The sequence below is a fragment of the Haliotis cracherodii genome, unplaced genomic scaffold (assembly GCF_022045235.1).
Source record: "Haliotis cracherodii isolate W230 unplaced genomic scaffold, xgHalCrac1.p SCAF_7, whole genome shotgun sequence".
Lineage (NCBI taxonomy): Eukaryota > Metazoa > Mollusca > Gastropoda > Lepetellida > Haliotidae > Haliotis > Haliotis cracherodii.
This window is the reverse complement of record NW_027266330.1, coordinates 31,626,802-31,646,165: the sequence shown is the minus strand read 5'-3', so window position 1 is coordinate 31,646,165 and position 19,364 is coordinate 31,626,802. Positions and strand designations below refer to the sequence as shown.

At 38.5% G+C, this 19,364-nt stretch overlaps 7 protein-coding genes across 7 annotated transcripts; all 7 read right to left on the bottom strand.

Annotated features, from left to right (window-relative positions):
- Positions 1 to 1,313: 1,313 nt before the first annotated feature.
- LOC139448137 (uncharacterized) lies at positions 1,314 to 1,935 on the bottom strand. The gene is made up of 2 exons (XM_071229656.1): positions 1,854 to 1,935; positions 1,314 to 1,708 (listed from the first exon to the last, which is right to left on the bottom strand). The coding sequence occupies exons 1-2, from the start codon at positions 1,933 to 1,935 to the stop codon at positions 1,314 to 1,316; spliced, it is 477 nt and encodes a 158-aa protein (XP_071085757.1).
- A 1,914-nt stretch (positions 1,936 to 3,849) lies between these two features.
- On the bottom strand, positions 3,850 to 4,471 carry LOC139448136 (uncharacterized). The gene is made up of 2 exons (XM_071229654.1): positions 4,390 to 4,471; positions 3,850 to 4,244 (listed from the first exon to the last, which is right to left on the bottom strand). The coding sequence occupies exons 1-2, from the start codon at positions 4,469 to 4,471 to the stop codon at positions 3,850 to 3,852; spliced, it is 477 nt and encodes a 158-aa protein (XP_071085755.1).
- A 1,915-nt stretch (positions 4,472 to 6,386) lies between these two features.
- LOC139448138 (uncharacterized) lies at positions 6,387 to 7,008 on the bottom strand. The gene is made up of 2 exons (XM_071229657.1): positions 6,927 to 7,008; positions 6,387 to 6,781 (listed from the first exon to the last, which is right to left on the bottom strand). Exons 1-2 carry the CDS (start codon positions 7,006 to 7,008, stop codon positions 6,387 to 6,389), a joined length of 477 nt encoding a protein of 158 aa, XP_071085758.1.
- Positions 7,009 to 8,923: 1,915 nt separating this feature from the next.
- Positions 8,924 to 9,545, bottom strand: LOC139448139 (uncharacterized). The gene is made up of 2 exons (XM_071229658.1): positions 9,464 to 9,545; positions 8,924 to 9,318 (listed from the first exon to the last, which is right to left on the bottom strand). The coding sequence occupies exons 1-2, from the start codon at positions 9,543 to 9,545 to the stop codon at positions 8,924 to 8,926; spliced, it is 477 nt and encodes a 158-aa protein (XP_071085759.1).
- Positions 9,546 to 11,460: 1,915 nt separating this feature from the next.
- On the bottom strand, positions 11,461 to 12,082 carry LOC139448140 (uncharacterized). The gene is made up of 2 exons (XM_071229659.1): positions 12,001 to 12,082; positions 11,461 to 11,855 (listed from the first exon to the last, which is right to left on the bottom strand). The coding sequence occupies exons 1-2, from the start codon at positions 12,080 to 12,082 to the stop codon at positions 11,461 to 11,463; spliced, it is 477 nt and encodes a 158-aa protein (XP_071085760.1).
- A 1,915-nt stretch (positions 12,083 to 13,997) lies between these two features.
- Positions 13,998 to 14,619, bottom strand: LOC139448141 (uncharacterized). The gene is made up of 2 exons (XM_071229660.1): positions 14,538 to 14,619; positions 13,998 to 14,392 (listed from the first exon to the last, which is right to left on the bottom strand). The coding sequence occupies exons 1-2, from the start codon at positions 14,617 to 14,619 to the stop codon at positions 13,998 to 14,000; spliced, it is 477 nt and encodes a 158-aa protein (XP_071085761.1).
- A 1,917-nt stretch (positions 14,620 to 16,536) lies between these two features.
- LOC139448142 (uncharacterized) lies at positions 16,537 to 17,158 on the bottom strand. The gene is made up of 2 exons (XM_071229661.1): positions 17,077 to 17,158; positions 16,537 to 16,931 (listed from the first exon to the last, which is right to left on the bottom strand). The coding sequence occupies exons 1-2, from the start codon at positions 17,156 to 17,158 to the stop codon at positions 16,537 to 16,539; spliced, it is 477 nt and encodes a 158-aa protein (XP_071085762.1).
- Positions 17,159 to 19,364: the final 2,206 nt, after the last annotated feature.

The window sequence follows — 19,364 nt, the reverse complement described above, 5'->3', positions numbered from 1 at the left end:
AAGGCAAAGTGAAGACATGTACAGTCAAATCTGGAACTTATTGTACACATCTGTTTGAGGTCGTAAATGCTATGTTAATCTGACCATTTTCCCAACCCGTCTTACATGATCGAAATACAGCACGTATGTTTTGAAGCATTTCAAATACTATTTTTGATGAATACCATCATCATGGTATAATTGAAGCAGCTCATTTGGCTTAAGTATCTGGATATTTACCATCTTAGAAGCTTTTGGGTGGACGTCGGGTACTTAAAAGGTTACTATATAAATAAATAAATAGGCATGTACAATAAAGTTTATGTATGTTAAATGATCTAGAGACATCATCTTCAGTGTATAACTGTCATGTTTTGGGGAGAATTACAAAGCACGGTGTCATGATTTATATCTTTGAATACAGAATGCTGTTAAAGCACATGATGGAAATTGGAGTATGTTGCTAGATATACATAAGCACGTTGTTAGCATTGTTTTTGAAAGATGCCCACTGTTTCATGTCAGGATATTCTGATCTTTACTTTTTAGTGCTTTCAGGGGAATAGTATTCATCAAGTGCTGACTTGGATCAAAAATGTTATTTGGCCTGTGTTGATGTCAATGTTTCAATTTCCTTTTGTTTTGCATGCTGTATGCATTGACACTTTTTAACATGTATGACTCTCTCCTTAAGCACTTGGGCATGTACATTTCAAAAGGAAAGAGAAACAATTAAATGCTCTGATAAAATGAAATTCCACCTGGCATATATCTCTCTCAGATGAATATCATATGGGGTTGTGGTTCGTCTGTCTAAATCCTTTTGCTATAGGATCGGCATGGATACGGGCAAACGAATTGCTACGCTCCAAACTGTATATAATGTTATGGTGCAACCATTACATTGGAATCTCTTCTCCATCAATACCTAACGTGTTTCATTTCAATTGATTAGTCTGTATCTTTTCCTATTTCAAAGAATAGATTAAGGACGATATCTTCGAATGATTGCCATACTCAGAACCAAGTAAAATGATCGAAGGCTTGGTATTGTGAGATACCATCTCAAATTAACCTTTTCTCTCTCTCTCTCTCACAAACTTTCTATACGAATGATGTCTTCAAGATGTCGTGAGCGTGTCAGCAAATGATCAAGATTATAATATCGACTTCATTATTTATTTCCTCAGCATATTCATCAACAAACAAATGTGGTTTACAATATAATAGAATGCCCTTTGCACACTGTCAGGCAACATTTGTGTACAATAACAAAAAATGAATAACAAGGTAAATGCAGCACTAGTTGATGTGGATGGGACTTGTGATTTCTCTTAGGCGTTTCTATGAAGTGCACTGTCGTCTACAGACAAAGCTCGACTGAGAGTCGTCATATCGTAGCTGCTGTCGTTGCTGTATAGGTCTCCCTGGTCTTCGTCGTCCTCACTATATGAGCTGTCGGACAAGAGTTCCGTGAAGGAAGCTTCATCGTCATTGAAAGAGGTATCTGCATTCCAGTCCGCCTCCGAATCACTCTCTCCAGAAGCATCTTTGGTGATGGCGTTTACACAGGCTTGCACCTCTTGCCACTTGAGTTGTCTGTAGATGGTAAACATCTCCTTGACACCTTCCAGCACCCATCGTCTCTGGATCAGCTGTTCACCTCGGATTATGCAGTTGTTGGAGGAGTTGGCTGTCATCTTCCGCATCAGATGGTAGACTTGGGTATCTGAAAACAATAAAACGGGTAATTAGAAATCTCGGTAAATGTGTTCACAACAATATCATTTTATTTTGTTCAATTCTAAAATTCAGTGTGATACCGATATTGCAATGTTTGCAGGGGACTGAAAAAGAGCACAGTTCATATTTACCTAATGTCAGGATCTCTTTCACTGCATTGTCGTGGGCAATAAGGAGTCGTCTCAGCTTGATGGCAACTTGAACTGGATCCATGTTCTAGGGCCTTCGGACACAACACTAGAATGCAGTCGGATGTAATACTACAGGAATTCAGTAGCGCCAAATTTAGATAATTGGAAAGTAGATGTGTTCGTTCTCACGGATTGAGATGCAGTGAAGGACTCCAGTCCGTGCAAAACATTTATACTGACCCTTAGTATAAACATAGTAGTAGAGATTTATAGATCAAAGAGAGCATTTTCGAAGCCAGTGGCGAGATCAAAGCTACACTACAACTTCATTAGGCTTTGATCCGAAAGGAATCTCACTGTCCACTTGAGAAACCAATCAACTTCTTGTCAAAACAAGTTTCCGTATAAAGGGAGAGGTCTGAGAAGAGTTCAACCAATCTAGTCCTGTTATCTCCAGGGATTATCAATCATTGTTAATTGATTAAATCGGGATTGATCAAACGGTGCAGTACATTGTGTTACTTAAAAATCCGATGTGGTTACTTTCGCTTCCACAGAAACCAAGTCACAGAAACTTCTATCAGCTTGGAAATCGTCTGATGCTTCTCTGAACGTTTAGTTTCAATTAAAAAAGCCGAGAAAACCATGTCCACAATCCTAAAAAATCCTTAATCAGGTAGGCAAAGGCAAAGTGAAGACATGTACAGTCAAATCTGGAACTTATTGTACACATCTGTTTGAGGTCGTAAATGCTATGTTAATCTGACCATTTTCCCAACCCGTCTTACATGATCGAAATACAGCACGTATGTTTTGAAGCATTTCAAATACTATTTTTGATGAATACCATCATCATGGTATAATTGAAGCAGCTCATTTGGCTTAAGTATCCGGATATTTACCATCTTAGAAGCTTTTGGGTGGACGTCGGGTACTTAAAAGGTTACTATATAAATAAATAAATAGGCATGTACAATAAAGTTTATGTATGTTAAATGATCTAGAGACATCATCTTCAGTGTATAACTGTCATGTTTTGGGGAGAATTACAAAGCACGGTGTCATGATTTATATCTTTGAATACAGAATACTGTTAAAGCACATGATGGAAATTGGAGTATGTTGCTAGATAAACATAAGCACGTTGTTAGCATTGTTTTTGAAAGATGCCCACTGTTTCATGTCAGGATATTCTGATCTTTACTTTTTAGTGCTTTCAGGGGAATAGTATTCATCAAGTGCTGACTTGGATCAAAAATGTTATTTGGCCTGTGTTGATGTCAATGTTTCAATTTCCTTTTGTTTTGCATGCTGTATGCATTGACACTTTTTAACATGTATGACTCTCTCCTTAAGCACTTGGGCATGTACATTTCAAAAGGAAAGAGAAACAATTAAATGCTCTGATAATATGAAATTCCATCTGGCATATATCTCTCTCAGATGAATATCATATGGGGTTGTGGTTCGTCTGTCTAAATCCTTTTGCTATAGGATCGGCATGGATACGGGCAAACGAATTGCAACGCTCCAAACTGTATTTAATGTTATGGTGCAACCATTACATTGGAATCTCTTCTCCATCAATACCTAACGTGTTTCATTTCAATTGATTAGTCTGTATCTTTTCCTATTTCAAAGAATAGATTAAGGACGATATCTTCGAATGATTGCCATACTCAGAACCAAGTAAAATGATCGAAGGCTTGGTATTGTGAGATACCATCTCAAATTAACCTTTTCTCTCTCTCTCTCTCACAAACTTTCTATACGAATGATGTCTTCAAGATGTCGTGAGCGTGTCAGCAAATGATCAAGATTATAATATCGACTTCATTATTTATTTCCTCAGCATATTCATCAACAAACAAATGTGGTTTACAATATAATAGGATGCCCTTTGCACACTGTCAGGCAACATTTGTGTACAATAACAAAAAATGAATAACAAGGTAAATGCAGCACTAGTTGATGTGGATGGGACTTGTGATTTCTCTTAGGCGTTTCTATGAAGTGCACTGTCGTCTACAGACAAAGCTCGACTGAGAGTCGTCATATCGTAGCTGCTGTCGTTGCTGTATAGGTCTCCCTGGTCTTCGTCGTCCTCACTATATGAGCTGTCGGACAAGAGTTCCGTGAAGGAAGCTTCATCGTCATTGAAAGAGGTATCTCCATTCCAGTCCGCCTCCGAATCACTCTCTCCAGAAGCATCTTTGGTGATGGCGTTTACACAGGCTTGCACCTCTTGCCACTTGAGTTGTCTGTAGATGGTAAACATCTCCTTGACACCTTCCAGCACCCATCGTCTCTGGATCAGCTGTTCACCTCGGATTATGCAGTTGTTGGAGGAGTTGGCTGTCATCTTCCGCATCAGATGGTAGACTTGGGTATCTGAAAACAATAAAACGGGTAATTAGAAATCTCGGTAAATGTGTTCACAACAATATCATTTTATTTTGTTCAATTCTAAAATTCAGTGTGATACCGATATTGCAATTTTTGCAGGGGACTGAAAAAGAGCACAGTTCATATTTACCTAATGTCAGGATCTCTTTCACTGCATTGTCGTGGGCAATAAGGAGTCGTCTCAGCTTGATGGCAACTTGAACTGGATCCATTTTCTAGGGCCTTCGGACACAACACTAGAATGCAGTCGGATGTAATACTACAGGAATTCAGTAGCGCCAAATTTAGATAATTGGAAAGTAGATGTGTTCGTTCTCACGGATTGAGATGCAGTGAAGGACTCCAGTCCGTGCAAAACATTTATACTGACCCTTAGTATAAACATAGTAGTAGAGATTTATAGATCAAAGAGAGCATTTTCGAAGCCAGTGGCGAGATCAAAGCTACACTACAACTTCATTAGGCTTTGATCCGAAAGGAATCTCACTGTCCACTTGAGAAACCAATCAACTTCTTGTCAAAACAAGTTTCCGTATAAAGGGAGAGGTCTGAGAAGAGTTCAACCAATCTAGTCCTGTTATCTCCAGGGATTATCAATCATTGTTAATTGATTAAATCGGGATTGATCAAACGGTGCAGTACATTGTGTTACTTAAAAATCCGATGTGGTTACTTTCGCTTCCACAGAAACCAAGTCACAGAAACTTCTATCAGCTTGGAAATCGTCTGATGCTTCTCTGAACGTTTAGTTTCAATTAAAAAACCCGAGAAAACCATGTCCACAATCCTAAAAAATCCTTAATCAGGTAGGCAAAGGCAAAGTGAAGACATGTACAGTCAAATCTGGAACTTATTGTACACATCTGTTGGAGGTCGTAAATGCTATGTTAATCTGACCATTTTCCCAACCCGTCTTACATGATCGAAATACAGCACGTATGTTTTGAAGCATTTCAAATACTATTTTTGATGAATACCATCATCATGGTATAATTGAAGCAGCTCATTTGGCTTAAGTATCTGGATATTTACCATCTTAGAAGCTTTTGGGTGGACGTCGGGTACTTAAAAGGTTACTATATAAATAAATAAATAGGCATGTACAATAAAGTTTATGTATGCTAAATGATCTAGAGACATCATCTTCAGTGTATAACTGTCATGTTTTGGGGAGAATTACAAAGTACGGTGTCATGATTTATATCTTTGAATACAGAATGCTGTTAAAGCACATGATGGAAATTGGAGTATGTTGCTAGATATACATAAGCACGTTGTTAGCATTGTTTTTGAAAGATGCCCACTGTTTCATGTCAGGATATTCTGATCTTTACTTTTTAGTGCTTTCAGGGGAATAGTATTCATCAAGTGCTGACTTGGATCAAAAATGTTATTTGGCCTGTGTTGATGTCAATGTTTCAATTTCCTTTTGTTTTGCATGCTGTATGCATTGACACTTTTTAACATGTATGACTCTCTCCTTAAGCACTTGGGCATGTACATTTCAAAAGGAAAGAGAAACAATTAAATGCTCTGATAATATGAAATTCAACCTGGCATATATCTCTCTCAGATGAATATCATATGGGGTTGTGGTTCGTCTGTCTAAATCCTTTTGCTATAGGATCGGCATGGATACGGGCAAACGAATTGCTACGCTCCAAACTGTATTTAATGTTATGGTGCAACCATTACATTGGAATCTCTTCTTCTCCATCAATACCTAATGTGTTTCATTTCAATTGATTAGTCTGTATCTTTTCCTATTTCAAAGAATAGATTAAGGACGATATCTTCGAATGATTGCCATACTCAGAACCAAGTAAAATGATCGAAGGCTTGGTATTGTGAGATACCATCTCAAATTAACCTTTTCTCTCTCTCTCTCACACACTTTCTATACGAATGATGTCTTCAAGATGTCGTGAGCGTGTCAGCAACTGATCAAGATTATAATATCGACTTCATTATTTATTTCCTCAGCATATTCATCAACAAACAAATGTGGTTTACAATATAATAGGATGCCCTTTGCACACTGTCAGGCAACATTTGTGTACAATAACAAAAAATGAATAACAAGGTAAATGCAGCACTAGTTGATGTGGATGGGACTTGTGATTTCTCTTAGGCGTTTCTATGAAGTGCACTGTCGTCTACAGACAAAGCTCGACTGAGAGTCGTCATATCGTAGCTGCTGTCGTTGCTGTATAGGTCTCCCTGGTCTTCGTCGTCCTCACTATATGAGCTGTCGGACAAGAGTTCCGTGAAGGAAGCTTCATCGTCATTGAAAGAGGTATCTCCATTCCAGTCCGCCTCCGAATCACTCTCTCCAGAAGCATCTTTGGTGATGGCGTTTACACAGGCTTGCACCTCTTGCCACTTGAGTTGTCTGTAGATGGTAAACATCTCCTTGACACCTTCCAGCACCCATCGTCTCTGGATCAGCTGTTCACCTCGGATTATGCAGTTGTTGGAGGAGTTGGCTGTCATCTTCCGCATCAGATGGTAGACTTGGGTATCTGAAAACAATAAAACGGGTAATTAGAAATCTCGGTAAATGTGTTCACAACAATATCATTTTATTTTGTTCAATTCTAAAATTCAGTGTGATACCGATATTGCAATGTTTGCAGGGGACTGAAAAAGAGCACAGTTCATATTTACCTAATGTCAGGATCTCTTTCACTGCATTGTCGTGGGCAATAAGGAGTCGTCTCAGCTTGATGGCAACTTGAACTGGATCCATTTTCTAGGGCCTTCGGACACAACACTAGAATGCAGTCGGATGTAATACTACAGGAATTCAGTAGCGCCAAATTTAGATAATTGGAAAGTAGATGTGTTCGTTCTCACGGATTGAGATGCAGTGAAGGACTCCAGTCCGTGCAAAACATTTATACTGACCCTTAGTATAAACATAGTAGTAGAGATTTATAGATCAAAGAGAGCATTTTCGAAGCCAGTGGCGAGATCAAAGCTACACTACAACTTCATTCGGCTTTGATCCGAAAGGAATCTCACTGTCCACTTGAGAAACCAATCAACTTCTTGTCAAAACAAGTTTCCGTATAAAGGGAGAGGTCTGAGAAGAGTTCAACCAATCTAGTCCTGTTATCTCCAGGGATTATCAATCATTGTTAATTGATTAAATCGGGATTGATCAAACGGTGCAGTACATTGTGTTACTTAAAAATCCGATGTGGTTACTTTCGCTTCCACAGAAACCAAGTCACAGAAACTTCTATCAGCTTGGAAATCGTCTGATGCTTCTCTGAACGTTTAGTTTCAATTAAAAAACCCGAGAAAACCATGTCCACAATCCTAAAAAATCCTTAATCAGGTAGGCAAAGGCAAAGTGAAGACATGTACAGTCAAATCTGGAACTTATTGTACACATCTGTTGGAGGTCGTAAATGCTATGTTAATCTGACCATTTTCCCAACCCGTCTTACATGATCGAAATACAGCACGTATGTTTTGAAGCATTTCAAATACTATTTTTGATGAATACCATCATCATGGTATAATTGAAGCAGCTCATTTGGCTTAAGTATCTGGATATTTACCATCTTAGAAGCTTTTGGGTGGACGTCGGGTACTTAAAAGGTTACTATATAAATAAATAAATAGGCATGTACAATAAAGTTTATGTATGCTAAATGATCTAGAGACATCATCTTCAGTGTATAACTGTCATGTTTTGGGGAGAATTACAAAGTACGGTGTCATGATTTATATCTTTGAATACAGAATGCTGTTAAAGCACATGATGGAAATTGGAGTATGTTGCTAGATATACATAAGCACGTTGTTAGCATTGTTTTTGAAAGATGCCCACTGTTTCATGTCAGGATATTCTGATCTTTACTTTTTAGTGCTTTCAGGGGAATAGTATTCATCAAGTGCTGACTTGGATCAAAAATGTTATTTGGCCTGTGTTGATGTCAATGTTTCAATTTCCTTTTGTTTTGCATGCTGTATGCATTGACACTTTTTAACATGTATGACTCTCTCCTTAAGCACTTGGGCATGTACATTTCAAAAGGAAAGAGAAACAATTAAATGCTCTGATAATATGAAATTCAACCTGGCATATATCTCTCTCAGATGAATATCATATGGGGTTGTGGTTCGTCTGTCTAAATCCTTTTGCTATAGGATCGGCATGGATACGGGCAAACGAATTGCTACGCTCCAAACTGTATTTAATGTTATGGTGCAACCATTACATTGGAATCTCTTCTTCTCCATCAATACCTAATGTGTTTCATTTCAATTGATTAGTCTGTATCTTTTCCTATTTCAAAGAATAGATTAAGGACGATATCTTCGAATGATTGCCATACTCAGAACCAAGTAAAATGATCGAAGGCTTGGTATTGTGAGATACCATCTCAAATTAACCTTTTCTCTCTCTCTCTCACACACTTTCTATACGAATGATGTCTTCAAGATGTCGTGAGCGTGTCAGCAACTGATCAAGATTATAATATCGACTTCATTATTTATTTCCTCAGCATATTCATCAACAAACAAATGTGGTTTACAATATAATAGGATGCCCTTTGCACACTGTCAGGCAACATTTGTGTACAATAACAAAAAATGAATAACAAGGTAAATGCAGCACTAGTTGATGTGGATGGGACTTGTGATTTCTCTTAGGCGTTTCTATGAAGTGCACTGTCGTCTACAGACAAAGCTCGACTGAGAGTCGTCATATCGTAGCTGCTGTCGTTGCTGTATAGGTCTCCCTGGTCTTCGTCGTCCTCACTATATGAGCTGTCGGACAAGAGTTCCGTGAAGGAAGCTTCATCGTCATTGAAAGAGGTATCTCCATTCCAGTCCGCCTCCGAATCACTCTCTCCAGAAGCATCTTTGGTGATGGCGTTTACACAGGCTTGCACCTCTTGCCACTTGAGTTGTCTGTAGATGGTAAACATCTCCTTGACACCTTCCAGCACCCATCGTCTCTGGATCAGCTGTTCACCTCGGATTATGCAGTTGTTGGAGGAGTTGGCTGTCATCTTCCGCATCAGATGGTAGACTTGGGTATCTGAAAACAATAAAACGGGTAATTAGAAATCTCGGTAAATGTGTTCACAACAATATCATTTTATTTTGTTCAATTCTAAAATTCAGTGTGATACCGATATTGCAATGTTTGCAGGGGACTGAAAAAGAGCACAGTTCATATTTACCTAATGTCAGGATCTCTTTCACTGCATTGTCGTGGGCAATAAGGAGTCGTCTCAGCTTGATGGCAACTTGAACTGGATCCATTTTCTAGGGCCTTCGGACACAACACTAGAATGCAGTCGGATGTAATACTACAGGAATTCAGTAGCGCCAAATTTAGATAATTGGAAAGTAGATGTGTTCGTTCTCACGGATTGAGATGCAGTGAAGGACTCCAGTCCGTGCAAAACATTTATACTGACCCTTAGTATAAACATAGTAGTAGAGATTTATAGATCAAAGAGAGCATTTTCGAAGCCAGTGGCGAGATCAAAGCTACACTACAACTTCATTCGGCTTTGATCCGAAAGGAATCTCACTGTCCACTTGAGAAACCAATCAACTTCTTGTCAAAACAAGTTTCCGTATAAAGGGACAGGTCTGAGAAGAGTTCAACCAATCTAGTCCTGTTATCTCCAGGGATTATCAATCATTGTTAATTGATTAAATCGGGATTGATCAAACGGTGCAGTACATTGTGTTACTTAAAAATCCGATGTGGTTACTTTCGCTTCCACAGAAACCAAGTCACAGAAACTTCTATCAGCTTGGAAATCGTCTGATGCTTCTCTGAACGTTTAGTTTCAATTAAAAAACCCGAGAAAACCATGTCCACAATCCTAAAAAATCCTTAATCAGGTAGGCAAAGGCAAAGTGAAGACATGTACAGTCAAATCTGGAACTTATTGTACACATCTGTTGGAGGTCGTAAATGCTATGTTAATCTGACCATTTTCCCAACCCGTCTTACATGATCGAAATACAGCACGTATGTTTTGAAGCATTTCAAATACTATTTTTGATGAATACCATCATCATGGTATAATTGAAGCAGCTCATTTGGCTTAAGTATCTGGATATTTACCATCTTAGAAGCTTTTGGGTGGACGTCGGGTACTTAAAAGGTTACTATATAAATAAATAAATAGGCATGTACAATAAAGTTTATGTATGCTAAATGATCTAGAGACATCATCTTCAGTGTATAACTGTCATGTTTTGGGGAGAATTACAAAGTACGGTGTCATGATTTATATCTTTGAATACAGAATGCTGTTAAAGCACATGATGGAAATTGGAGTATGTTGCTAGATATACATAAGCACGTTGTTAGCATTGTTTTTGAAAGATGCCCACTGTTTCATGTCAGGATATTCTGATCTTTACTTTTTAGTGCTTTCAGGGGAATAGTATTCATCAAGTGCTGACTTGGATCAAAAATGTTATTTGGCCTGTGTTGATGTCAATGTTTCAATTTCCTTTTGTTTTGCATGCTGTATGCATTGACACTTTTTAACATGTATGACTCTCTCCTTAAGCACTTGGGCATGTACATTTCAAAAGGAAAGAGAAACAATTAAATGCTCTGATAATATGAAATTCAACCTGGCATATATCTCTCTCAGATGAATATCATATGGGGTTGTGGTTCGTCTGTCTAAATCCTTTTGCTATAGGATCGGCATGGATACGGGCAAACGAATTGCTACGCTCCAAACTGTATTTAATGTTATGGTGCAACCATTACATTGGAATCTCTTCTTCTCCATCAATACCTAATGTGTTTCATTTCAATTGATTAGTCTGTATCTTTTCCTATTTCAAAGAATAGATTAAGGACGATATCTTCGAATGATTGCCATACTCAGAACCAAGTAAAATGATCGAAGGCTTGGTATTGTGAGATACCATCTCAAATTAACCTTTTCTCTCTCTCTCTCACACACTTTCTATACGAATGATGTCTTCAAGATGTCGTGAGCGTGTCAGCAACTGATCAAGATTATAATATCGACTTCATTATTTATTTCCTCAGCATATTCATCAACAAACAAATGTGGTTTACAATATAATAGGATGCCCTTTGCACACTGTCAGGCAACATTTGTGTACAATAACAAAAAATGAATAACAAGGTAAATGCAGCACTAGTTGATGTGGATGGGACTTGTGATTTCTCTTAGGCGTTTCTATGAAGTGCACTGTCGTCTACAGACAAAGCTCGACTGAGAGTCGTCATATCGTAGCTGCTGTCGTTGCTGTATAGGTCTCCCTGGTCTTCGTCGTCCTCACTATATGAGCTGTCGGACAAGAGTTCCGTGAAGGAAGCTTCATCGTCATTGAAAGAGGTATCTCCATTCCAGTCCGCCTCCGAATCACTCTCTCCAGAAGCATCTTTGGTGATGGCGTTTACACAGGCTTGCACCTCTTGCCACTTGAGTTGTCTGTAGATGGTAAACATCTCCTTGACACCTTCCAGCACCCATCGTCTCTGGATCAGCTGTTCACCTCGGATTATGCAGTTGTTGGAGGAGTTGGCTGTCATCTTCCGCATCAGATGGTAGACTTGGGTATCTGAAAACAATAAAACGGGTAATTAGAAATCTCGGTAAATGTGTTCACAACAATATCATTTTATTTTGTTCAATTCTAAAATTCAGTGTGATACCGATATTGCAATGTTTGCAGGGGACTGAAAAAAAGCACAGTTCATATTTACCTAATGTCAGGATCTCTTTCACTGCATTGTCGTGGGCAATAAGGAGTCGTCTCAGCTTGATGGCAACTTGAACTGGATCCATTTTCTAGGGCCTTCGGACACAACACTAGAATGCAGTCGGATGTAATACTACAGGAATTCAGTAGCGCCAAATTTAGATAATTGGAAAGTAGATGTGTTCGTTCTCACGGATTGAGATGCAGTGAAGGACTCCAGTCCGTGCAAAACATTTATACTGACCCTTAGTATAAACATAGTAGTAGAGATTTATAGATCAAAGAGAGCATTTTCGAAGCCAGTGGCGAGATCAAAGCTACACTACAACTTCATTCGGCTTTGATCCGAAAGGAATCTCACTGTCCACTTGAGAAACCAATCAACTTCTTGTCAAAACAAGTTTCCGTATAAAGGGACAGGTCTGAGAAGAGTTCAACCAATCTAGTCCTGTTATCTCCAGGGATTATCAATCATTGTTAATTGATTAAATCGGGATTGATCAAACGGTGCAGTACATTGTGTTACTTAAAAATCCGATGTGGTTACTTTCGCTTCCACAGAAACCAAGTCACAGAAACTTCTATCAGCTTGGAAATCGTCTAATGCTTCTCTGAACGTTTAGTTTCAATTAAAAAAGCCGAGAAAACCATGTCCACAATCCTAAAAAATCCTTAATCAGGTAGGCAAAGGCAAAGTGAAGACATGTACAGTCAAATCTGGAACTTATTGTACACATCTGTTTGAGGTCGTAAATGCTATGTTAATCTGAGCATTTTCCCAACCCGTCTTACATGATCGAAATACAGCACGTATGTTTTGAAGCATTTCAAATACTATTTTTGATGAATACCATCATCATGGTATAATTGAAGCAGCTCATTTGGCTTAAGTATCTGGATATTTACCATCTTAGAAGCTTTTGGGTGGACGTCGGGTACTTAAAAGGTTACTATATAAATAAATAAATAGGCATGTACAATAAAGTTTATGTATGCTTAATGATCTAGAGACATCATCTTCAGTGTATAACTGTCATGTTTTGGGGAGAATTACAAAGTACGGTGTCATGATTTATATCTTTGAATACAGAATGCTGTTAAAGCACATGATGGAAATTGGAGTATGTTGCTAGATATACATAAGCACGTTGTTAGCATTGTTTTTGAAAGATGCCCACTGTTTCATGTCAGGATATTCTGATCTTTACTTTTTAGTGCTTTCAGGGGAATAGTATTCATCAAGTGCTGACTTGGATCAAAAATGTTATTTGGCCTGTGTTGATGTCAATGTTTCAATTTCCTTTTGTTTTGCATGCTGTATGCATTGACACTTTTTAACATGTATGACTCTCTCCTTAAGCACTTGGGCATGTACATTTCAAAAGGAAAGAGAAACAATTAAATGCTCTGATAATATGAAATTCAACCTGGCATATATCTCTCTCAGATGAATATCATATGGGGTTGTGGTTCGTCTGTCTAAATCCTTTTGCTATAGGATCGGCATGGATACGGGCAAACGAATTGCTACGCTCCAAACTGTATTTAATGTTATGGTGCAACCATTACATTGGAATCTCTTCTTCTCCATCAATACCTAATGTGTTTCATTTCAATTGATTAGTCTGTATCTTTTCCTATTTCAAAGAATAGATTAAGGACGATATCTTCGAATGATTGCCATACTCAGAACCAAGTAAAATGATCGAAGGCTTGGTATTGTGAGATACCATCTCAAATTAACCTTTTCTCTCTCTCTCTCACAAACTTTCTATACGAATGATGTCTTCAAGATGTCGTGAGCGTGTCAGCAACTGATCAAGATTATAATATCGACTTCATTATTTATTTCCTCAGCATATTCATCAACAAACAAATGTGGTTTACAATATAATAGGATGCCCTTTGCACACTGTCAGGCAACATTTGTGTACAATAACAAAAAATGAATAACAAGGTAAATGCAGCACTAGTTGATGTGGATGGGACTTGTGATTTCTCTTAGGCGTTTCTATGAAGTGCACTGTCGTCTACAGACAAAGCTCGACTGAGAGTCGTCATATCGTAGCTGCTGTCGTTGCTGTATAGGTCTCCCTGGTCTTCGTCGTCCTCACTATATGAGCTGTCGGACAAGAGTTCCGTGAAGGAAGCTTCATCGTCATTGAAAGAGGTATCTCCATTCCAGTCCGCCTCCGAATCACTCTCTCCAGAAGCATCTTTGGTGATGGCGTTTACACAGGCTTGCACCTCTTGCCACTTGAGTTGTCTGTAGATGGTAAACATCTCCTTGACACCTTCCAGCACCCATCGTCTCTGGATCAGCTGTTCACCTCGGATTATGCAGTTGTTGGAGGAGTTGGCTGTCATCTTCCGCATCAGATGGTAGACTTGGGTATCTGAAAACAATAAAACGGGTAATTAGAAATCTCGGTAAATGTGTTCACAACAATATCATTTTATTTTGTTCAATTCTAAAATTCAGTGTGATACCGATATTGCAATGTTTGCAGGGGACTGAAAAAGAGCACAGTTCATATTTACCTAATGTCAGGATCTCTTTCACTGCATTGTCGTGGGCAATAAGGAGTCGTCTCAGCTTGATGGCAACTTGAACTGGATCCATGTTCTAGGGCCTTCGGACACAACACTAGAATGCAGTCGGATGTAATACTACAGGAATTCAGTAGCGCCAAATTTAGATAATTGGAAAGTAGATGTGTTCGTTCTCACGGATTGAGATGCAGTGAAGGACTCCAGTCCGTGCAAAACATTTATACTGACCCTTAGTATAAACATAGTAGTAGAGATTTATAGATCAAAGAGAGCATTTTCGAAGCCAGTGGCGAGATCAAAGCTACACTACAACTTCATTCGGCTTTGATCCGAAAGGAATCTCACTGTCCACTTGAGAAACCAATCAACTTCTTGTCAAAACAAGTTTCCGTATAAAGGGAGAGGTCTGAGAAGAGTTCAACCAATCTAGTCCTGTTATCTCCAGGGATTATCAATCATTGTTAATTGATTAAATCGGGATTGATCAAACGGTGCAGTACATTGTGTTACTTAAAAATCCGATGTGGTTACTTTCGCTTCCACAGAAACCAAGTCACAGAAACTTCTATCAGCTTGGAAATCGTCTGATGCTTCTCTGAACGTTTAGTTTCAATTAAAAAACTCGAGAAAACCATGTCCACAATCCTAAAAAAAATCCTTAATCAGGTAGACAAAGGCAAAGTGAATACATGTACAGTCAAATCTGGAACTTATTGTACACATCTGTTGGAGGTCGTAAATGCTATGTTAATCTGACCATTTTCCCAACCAGTCTTACATGATCGAAATACAGCACGTATGTTTTGAAGCATTTCAAATACTATTTTTGATGAATACCATCATCATGGTATAATTGAAGCAGCTCATTTGGCTTAAGTATCTGGATATTTACCATCTTAGAAGCTTTTGGGTGGACGTCGGGTACTTAAAAGGTTACTATATAAATAAATAAATAGGCATGTACAATAAAGTTTATGTATGTTAAATGATCTAGAGACATCATCTTCAGTGTATAACTGTCATGTTTTGGGGAGAATTACAAAGTACGGTGTCATGATTTATATCTTTGAATACAGAATGCTGTTAAAGCACATGATGGAAATTGGAGTATGTTGCTAGATATACATAAGCACGTTGTTAGCATTGTTTTTGAAAGATGCCCACTGTTTCATGTCAGGATATTCTGATCTTTACTTTTTAGTGCTTTCAGGGGAATAGTATTCATCAAGTGCTGACTTGGATCAAAAATGTTATTTGGCCTGTGTTGATGTCAATGTTTCAATTTCCTTTTGTTTTGCATGCTGTATGCATTGACACTTTTTAACATGTATGACTCTCTCCTTAAGCACTTGGGCATGTACATTTCAAAAGGAAAGAGAAACAATTAAATGCTCTGATAATATGAAATTCAACCTGGCATATATCTCTCTCAGATGAATATCATATGGGGTTGTGGTTCGTCTGTCTAAATCCTTTTGCTATAGGATCGGCATGGATACGGGCAAACGAATTGCTACGCTCCAAACTGTATTTAATGTTATGGTGCAACCATTACATTGGAATCTCTTCTTCTCCATCAATACCTAATGTGTTTCATTTCAATTGATTAGTCTGTATCTTTTCCTATTTCAAAGAATAGATTAAGGACGATATCTTCGAATGATTGCCATACTCAGAACCAAGTAAAATGATCGAAGGCTTGGTATTGTGAGATACCATCTCAAATTAACCTTTTCTCTCTCTCTCTCTCAAACTTTCTATACGAATGATGTCTTCAAGATGTCGTGAGCGTGTCAGCAACTGATCAAGATTATAATATCGACTTCATTATTTATTTCCTCAGCATATTCATCAACAAACAAATGTGGTTTACAATATAAGAGGATGCCCTTTGCACACTGTCAGGCAACATTTGTGTACAATTACAAAAAATGAATAACAAGGTAAATGCAGCACTAGTTGATGTGGATGGGACTTGTGATTTCTCTTAGGCGTTTCTATGAAGTGCACTGTCGTCTACAGACAAAGCTCGACTGAGAGTCGTCATATCGTAGCTGCTGTCGTTGCTGTATAGGTCTCCCTGGTCTTCGTCGTCCTCACTATATGAGCTGTCGGACAAGAGTTCCGTGAAGGAAGCTTCATCGTCATTGAAAGAGGTATCTCCATTCCAGTCCGCCTCCGAATCACTCTCTCCAGAAGCATCTTTGGTGATGGCGTTTACACAGGCTTGCACCTCTTGCCACTTGAGTTGTCTGTAGATGGTAAACATCTCCTTGACACCTTCCAGCACCCATCGTCTCTGGATCAGCTGTTCACCTCGGATTATGCAGTTGTTGGAGGAGTTGGCTGTCATCTTCCGCATCAGATGGTAGACTTGGGTATCTGAAAACAATAAAACGGGTAATTAGAAATCTCGGTAAATGTGTTCACAACAATATCATTTTATTTTGTTCAATTCTAAAATTCAGTGTGATACCAATATTGCAATGTTTGCAGGGGACTGAAAAAGAGCACAGTTCATATTTACCTAATGTCAGGATCTCTTTCACTGCATTGTCGTGGGCAATAAGGAGTCGTCTCAGCTTGATGGCAACTTGAACTGGATCCATGTTCTAGGGCCTTCGGACACAACACTAGAATGCAGTCGGATGTAATACTACAGGAATTCAGTAGCGCCAAATTTAGATAATTGGAAAGTAGATGTGTTCGTTCTCACGGATTGAGATGCAGTGAAGGACTCCAGTCCGTGCAAAACATTTATACTGACCCTTAGTATAAACATAGTAGTAGAGATTTATAGATCAAAGAGAGCATTTTCGAAGCCAGTGGCGAGATCAAAGCTACACTACAACTTCATTCGGCTTTGATCCGAAAGGAATCTCACTGTCCACTTGAGAAACCAATCAACTTCTTGTCAAAACAAGTTTCCGTATAAAGGGAGAGGTCTGAGAAGAGTTCAACCAATCTAGTCCTGTTATCTCCAGGGATTATCAATCATTGTTAATTGATTAAATCGGGATTGATCAAACGGTGCAGTACATTGTGTTACTTAAAAATCCGATGTGGTTACTTTCGCTTCCACAGAAACCAAGTCACAGAAACTTCTATCAGCTTGGAAATCGTCTGATGCTTCTCTGAACGTTTAGTTTCAATTAAAAAACCCGAGAAAACCATGTCCACATTCCTAAAAAAAATCCTTAATCAGGTAGACAAAGGCAAAGTGAATACATGTACAGTCAAATCTGGAACTTATTGTACACATCTGTTGGAGGTCGTAAATGCTATGTTAATCTGACCATTTTCCCAACCAGTCTTACATGATCGAAATACAGCACGTATGTTTTGAAGCATTTCAAATACTATTTTTGATGAATACCATCATCATGGTATAATTGAAGCAGCTCATTTGGCTTAAGTATCTGGATATTTACCATCTTAGAAGCTTTTGGGTGGACGTCGGGTACTTAAAAGGTTACTATATAAATAAATAAATAGGCATGTACAATAAAGTTTATGTATGTTAAATGATCTAGAGACATCATCTTCAGTGTATAACTGTCATGTTTTGGGGAGAATTACAAAGTACGGTGTCATGATTTATATCTTTGAATACAGAATGCTGTTAAAGCACATGATGGAAATTGGAGTATGTTGCTAGATATACATAAGCACGTTGTTAGCATTGTTTTTGAAAGATGCCCACTGTTTCATGTCAGGATATTCTGATCTTTACTTTTTAGTGCTTTCAGGGGAATAGTATTCATCAAGTGCTGACTTGGATCAAAAATGTTATTTGGCCTGTGTTGATGTCAATGTTTCAATTTCCTTTTGTTTTGCATGCTTTATGCATTGACACTTTTTAACATGTATGACTCTCTCCTTAAGCACTTGGGCATGTACATTTCAAAAGGAAAGAGAAACAATTAAATGCTCTGATAATATGAAATTCAACCTGGCATATATCTCTCTCAGATGAATATCATATGGGGTTGTGGTTCGTCTGTCTAAATCCTTTTGCTATAGGATCGGCATGGATACGGGCAAACGAATTGCTACGCTCCAAACTGTATTTAATGTTATGGTGCAACCATTACCTTGGAATCTCTTCTTCTCCATCAATACCTAATGTGTTTCATTTCAATTGATTAGTCTGTATCTTTTCCTATTTCAAAGAATAGATTAAGGACGATATCTTCGAATGATTGCCATACTCAGAACCAAGTAAAATGATCGAAGGCTTGGTATTGTGAGATACCATCTCAAATTAACCTTTTCTCTCTCTCTCTCACAAACTTTCTATACGAATGATGTCTTCAAGATGTCGTGAGCGTGTCAGCAACTGATCAAGATTATAATATCGACTTCATTATTTATTTCCTCAGCATATTCATCAACAAACAAATGTGGTTTACAATATAAGAGGATGCCCTTTGCACACTGTCAGGCAACATTTGTGTACAATTACAAAAAATGAATAACAAGGTAAATGCAGCACTAGTTGATGTGGATGGGACTTGTGATTTCTCTTAGGCGTTTCTATGAAGTGCACTGTCGTCTACAGACAAAGCTCGACTGAGAGTCGTCATATCGTAGCTGCTGTCGTTGCTGTATAGGTCTCCCTGGTCTTCGTCGTCCTCACTATATGAGCTGTCGGACAAGAGTTCCGTGAAGGAAGCTTCATCGTCATTGAAAGAGGTATCTCCATTCCAGTCCGCCTCCGAATCACTCTCTCCAGAAGCATCTTTGGTGATGGCGTTTACACAGGCTTGCACCTCTTGCCACTTGAGTTGTCTGTAGATGGTAAACATCTCCTTG

Bases quoted from the DNA above. Each gene is read 5' to 3' on its own strand.
- LOC139448142 (XM_071229661.1), bottom strand. From the start codon at position 17,158: ATGGATCCAGTTCAAGTTGCCATCAAGCTGAGACGACTCCTTATTGCC. The intron at 16,932-17,076 runs GTAAATATGAAC...TATTGTTTTCAG, and splicing joins GAAAGAGATCCTGACATTAG to ATACCCAAGTCTACCATCTG.
- LOC139448140 (XM_071229659.1), bottom strand. From the start codon at position 12,082: ATGGATCCAGTTCAAGTTGCCATCAAGCTGAGACGACTCCTTATTGCC. The intron at 11,856-12,000 runs GTAAATATGAAC...TATTGTTTTCAG, and splicing joins GAAAGAGATCCTGACATTAG to ATACCCAAGTCTACCATCTG.
- LOC139448139 (XM_071229658.1), bottom strand. From the start codon at position 9,545: ATGGATCCAGTTCAAGTTGCCATCAAGCTGAGACGACTCCTTATTGCC. The intron at 9,319-9,463 runs GTAAATATGAAC...TATTGTTTTCAG, and splicing joins GAAAGAGATCCTGACATTAG to ATACCCAAGTCTACCATCTG.
- LOC139448138 (XM_071229657.1), bottom strand. From the start codon at position 7,008: ATGGATCCAGTTCAAGTTGCCATCAAGCTGAGACGACTCCTTATTGCC. The intron at 6,782-6,926 runs GTAAATATGAAC...TATTGTTTTCAG, and splicing joins GAAAGAGATCCTGACATTAG to ATACCCAAGTCTACCATCTG.
- LOC139448141 (XM_071229660.1), bottom strand. From the start codon at position 14,619: ATGGATCCAGTTCAAGTTGCCATCAAGCTGAGACGACTCCTTATTGCC. The intron at 14,393-14,537 runs GTAAATATGAAC...TATTGTTTTCAG, and splicing joins GAAAGAGATCCTGACATTAG to ATACCCAAGTCTACCATCTG.
- LOC139448136 (XM_071229654.1), bottom strand. From the start codon at position 4,471: ATGGATCCAGTTCAAGTTGCCATCAAGCTGAGACGACTCCTTATTGCC. The intron at 4,245-4,389 runs GTAAATATGAAC...TATTGTTTTCAG, and splicing joins GAAAGAGATCCTGACATTAG to ATACCCAAGTCTACCATCTG.
- LOC139448137 (XM_071229656.1), bottom strand. From the start codon at position 1,935: ATGGATCCAGTTCAAGTTGCCATCAAGCTGAGACGACTCCTTATTGCC. The intron at 1,709-1,853 runs GTAAATATGAAC...TATTGTTTTCAG, and splicing joins GAAAGAGATCCTGACATTAG to ATACCCAAGTCTACCATCTG.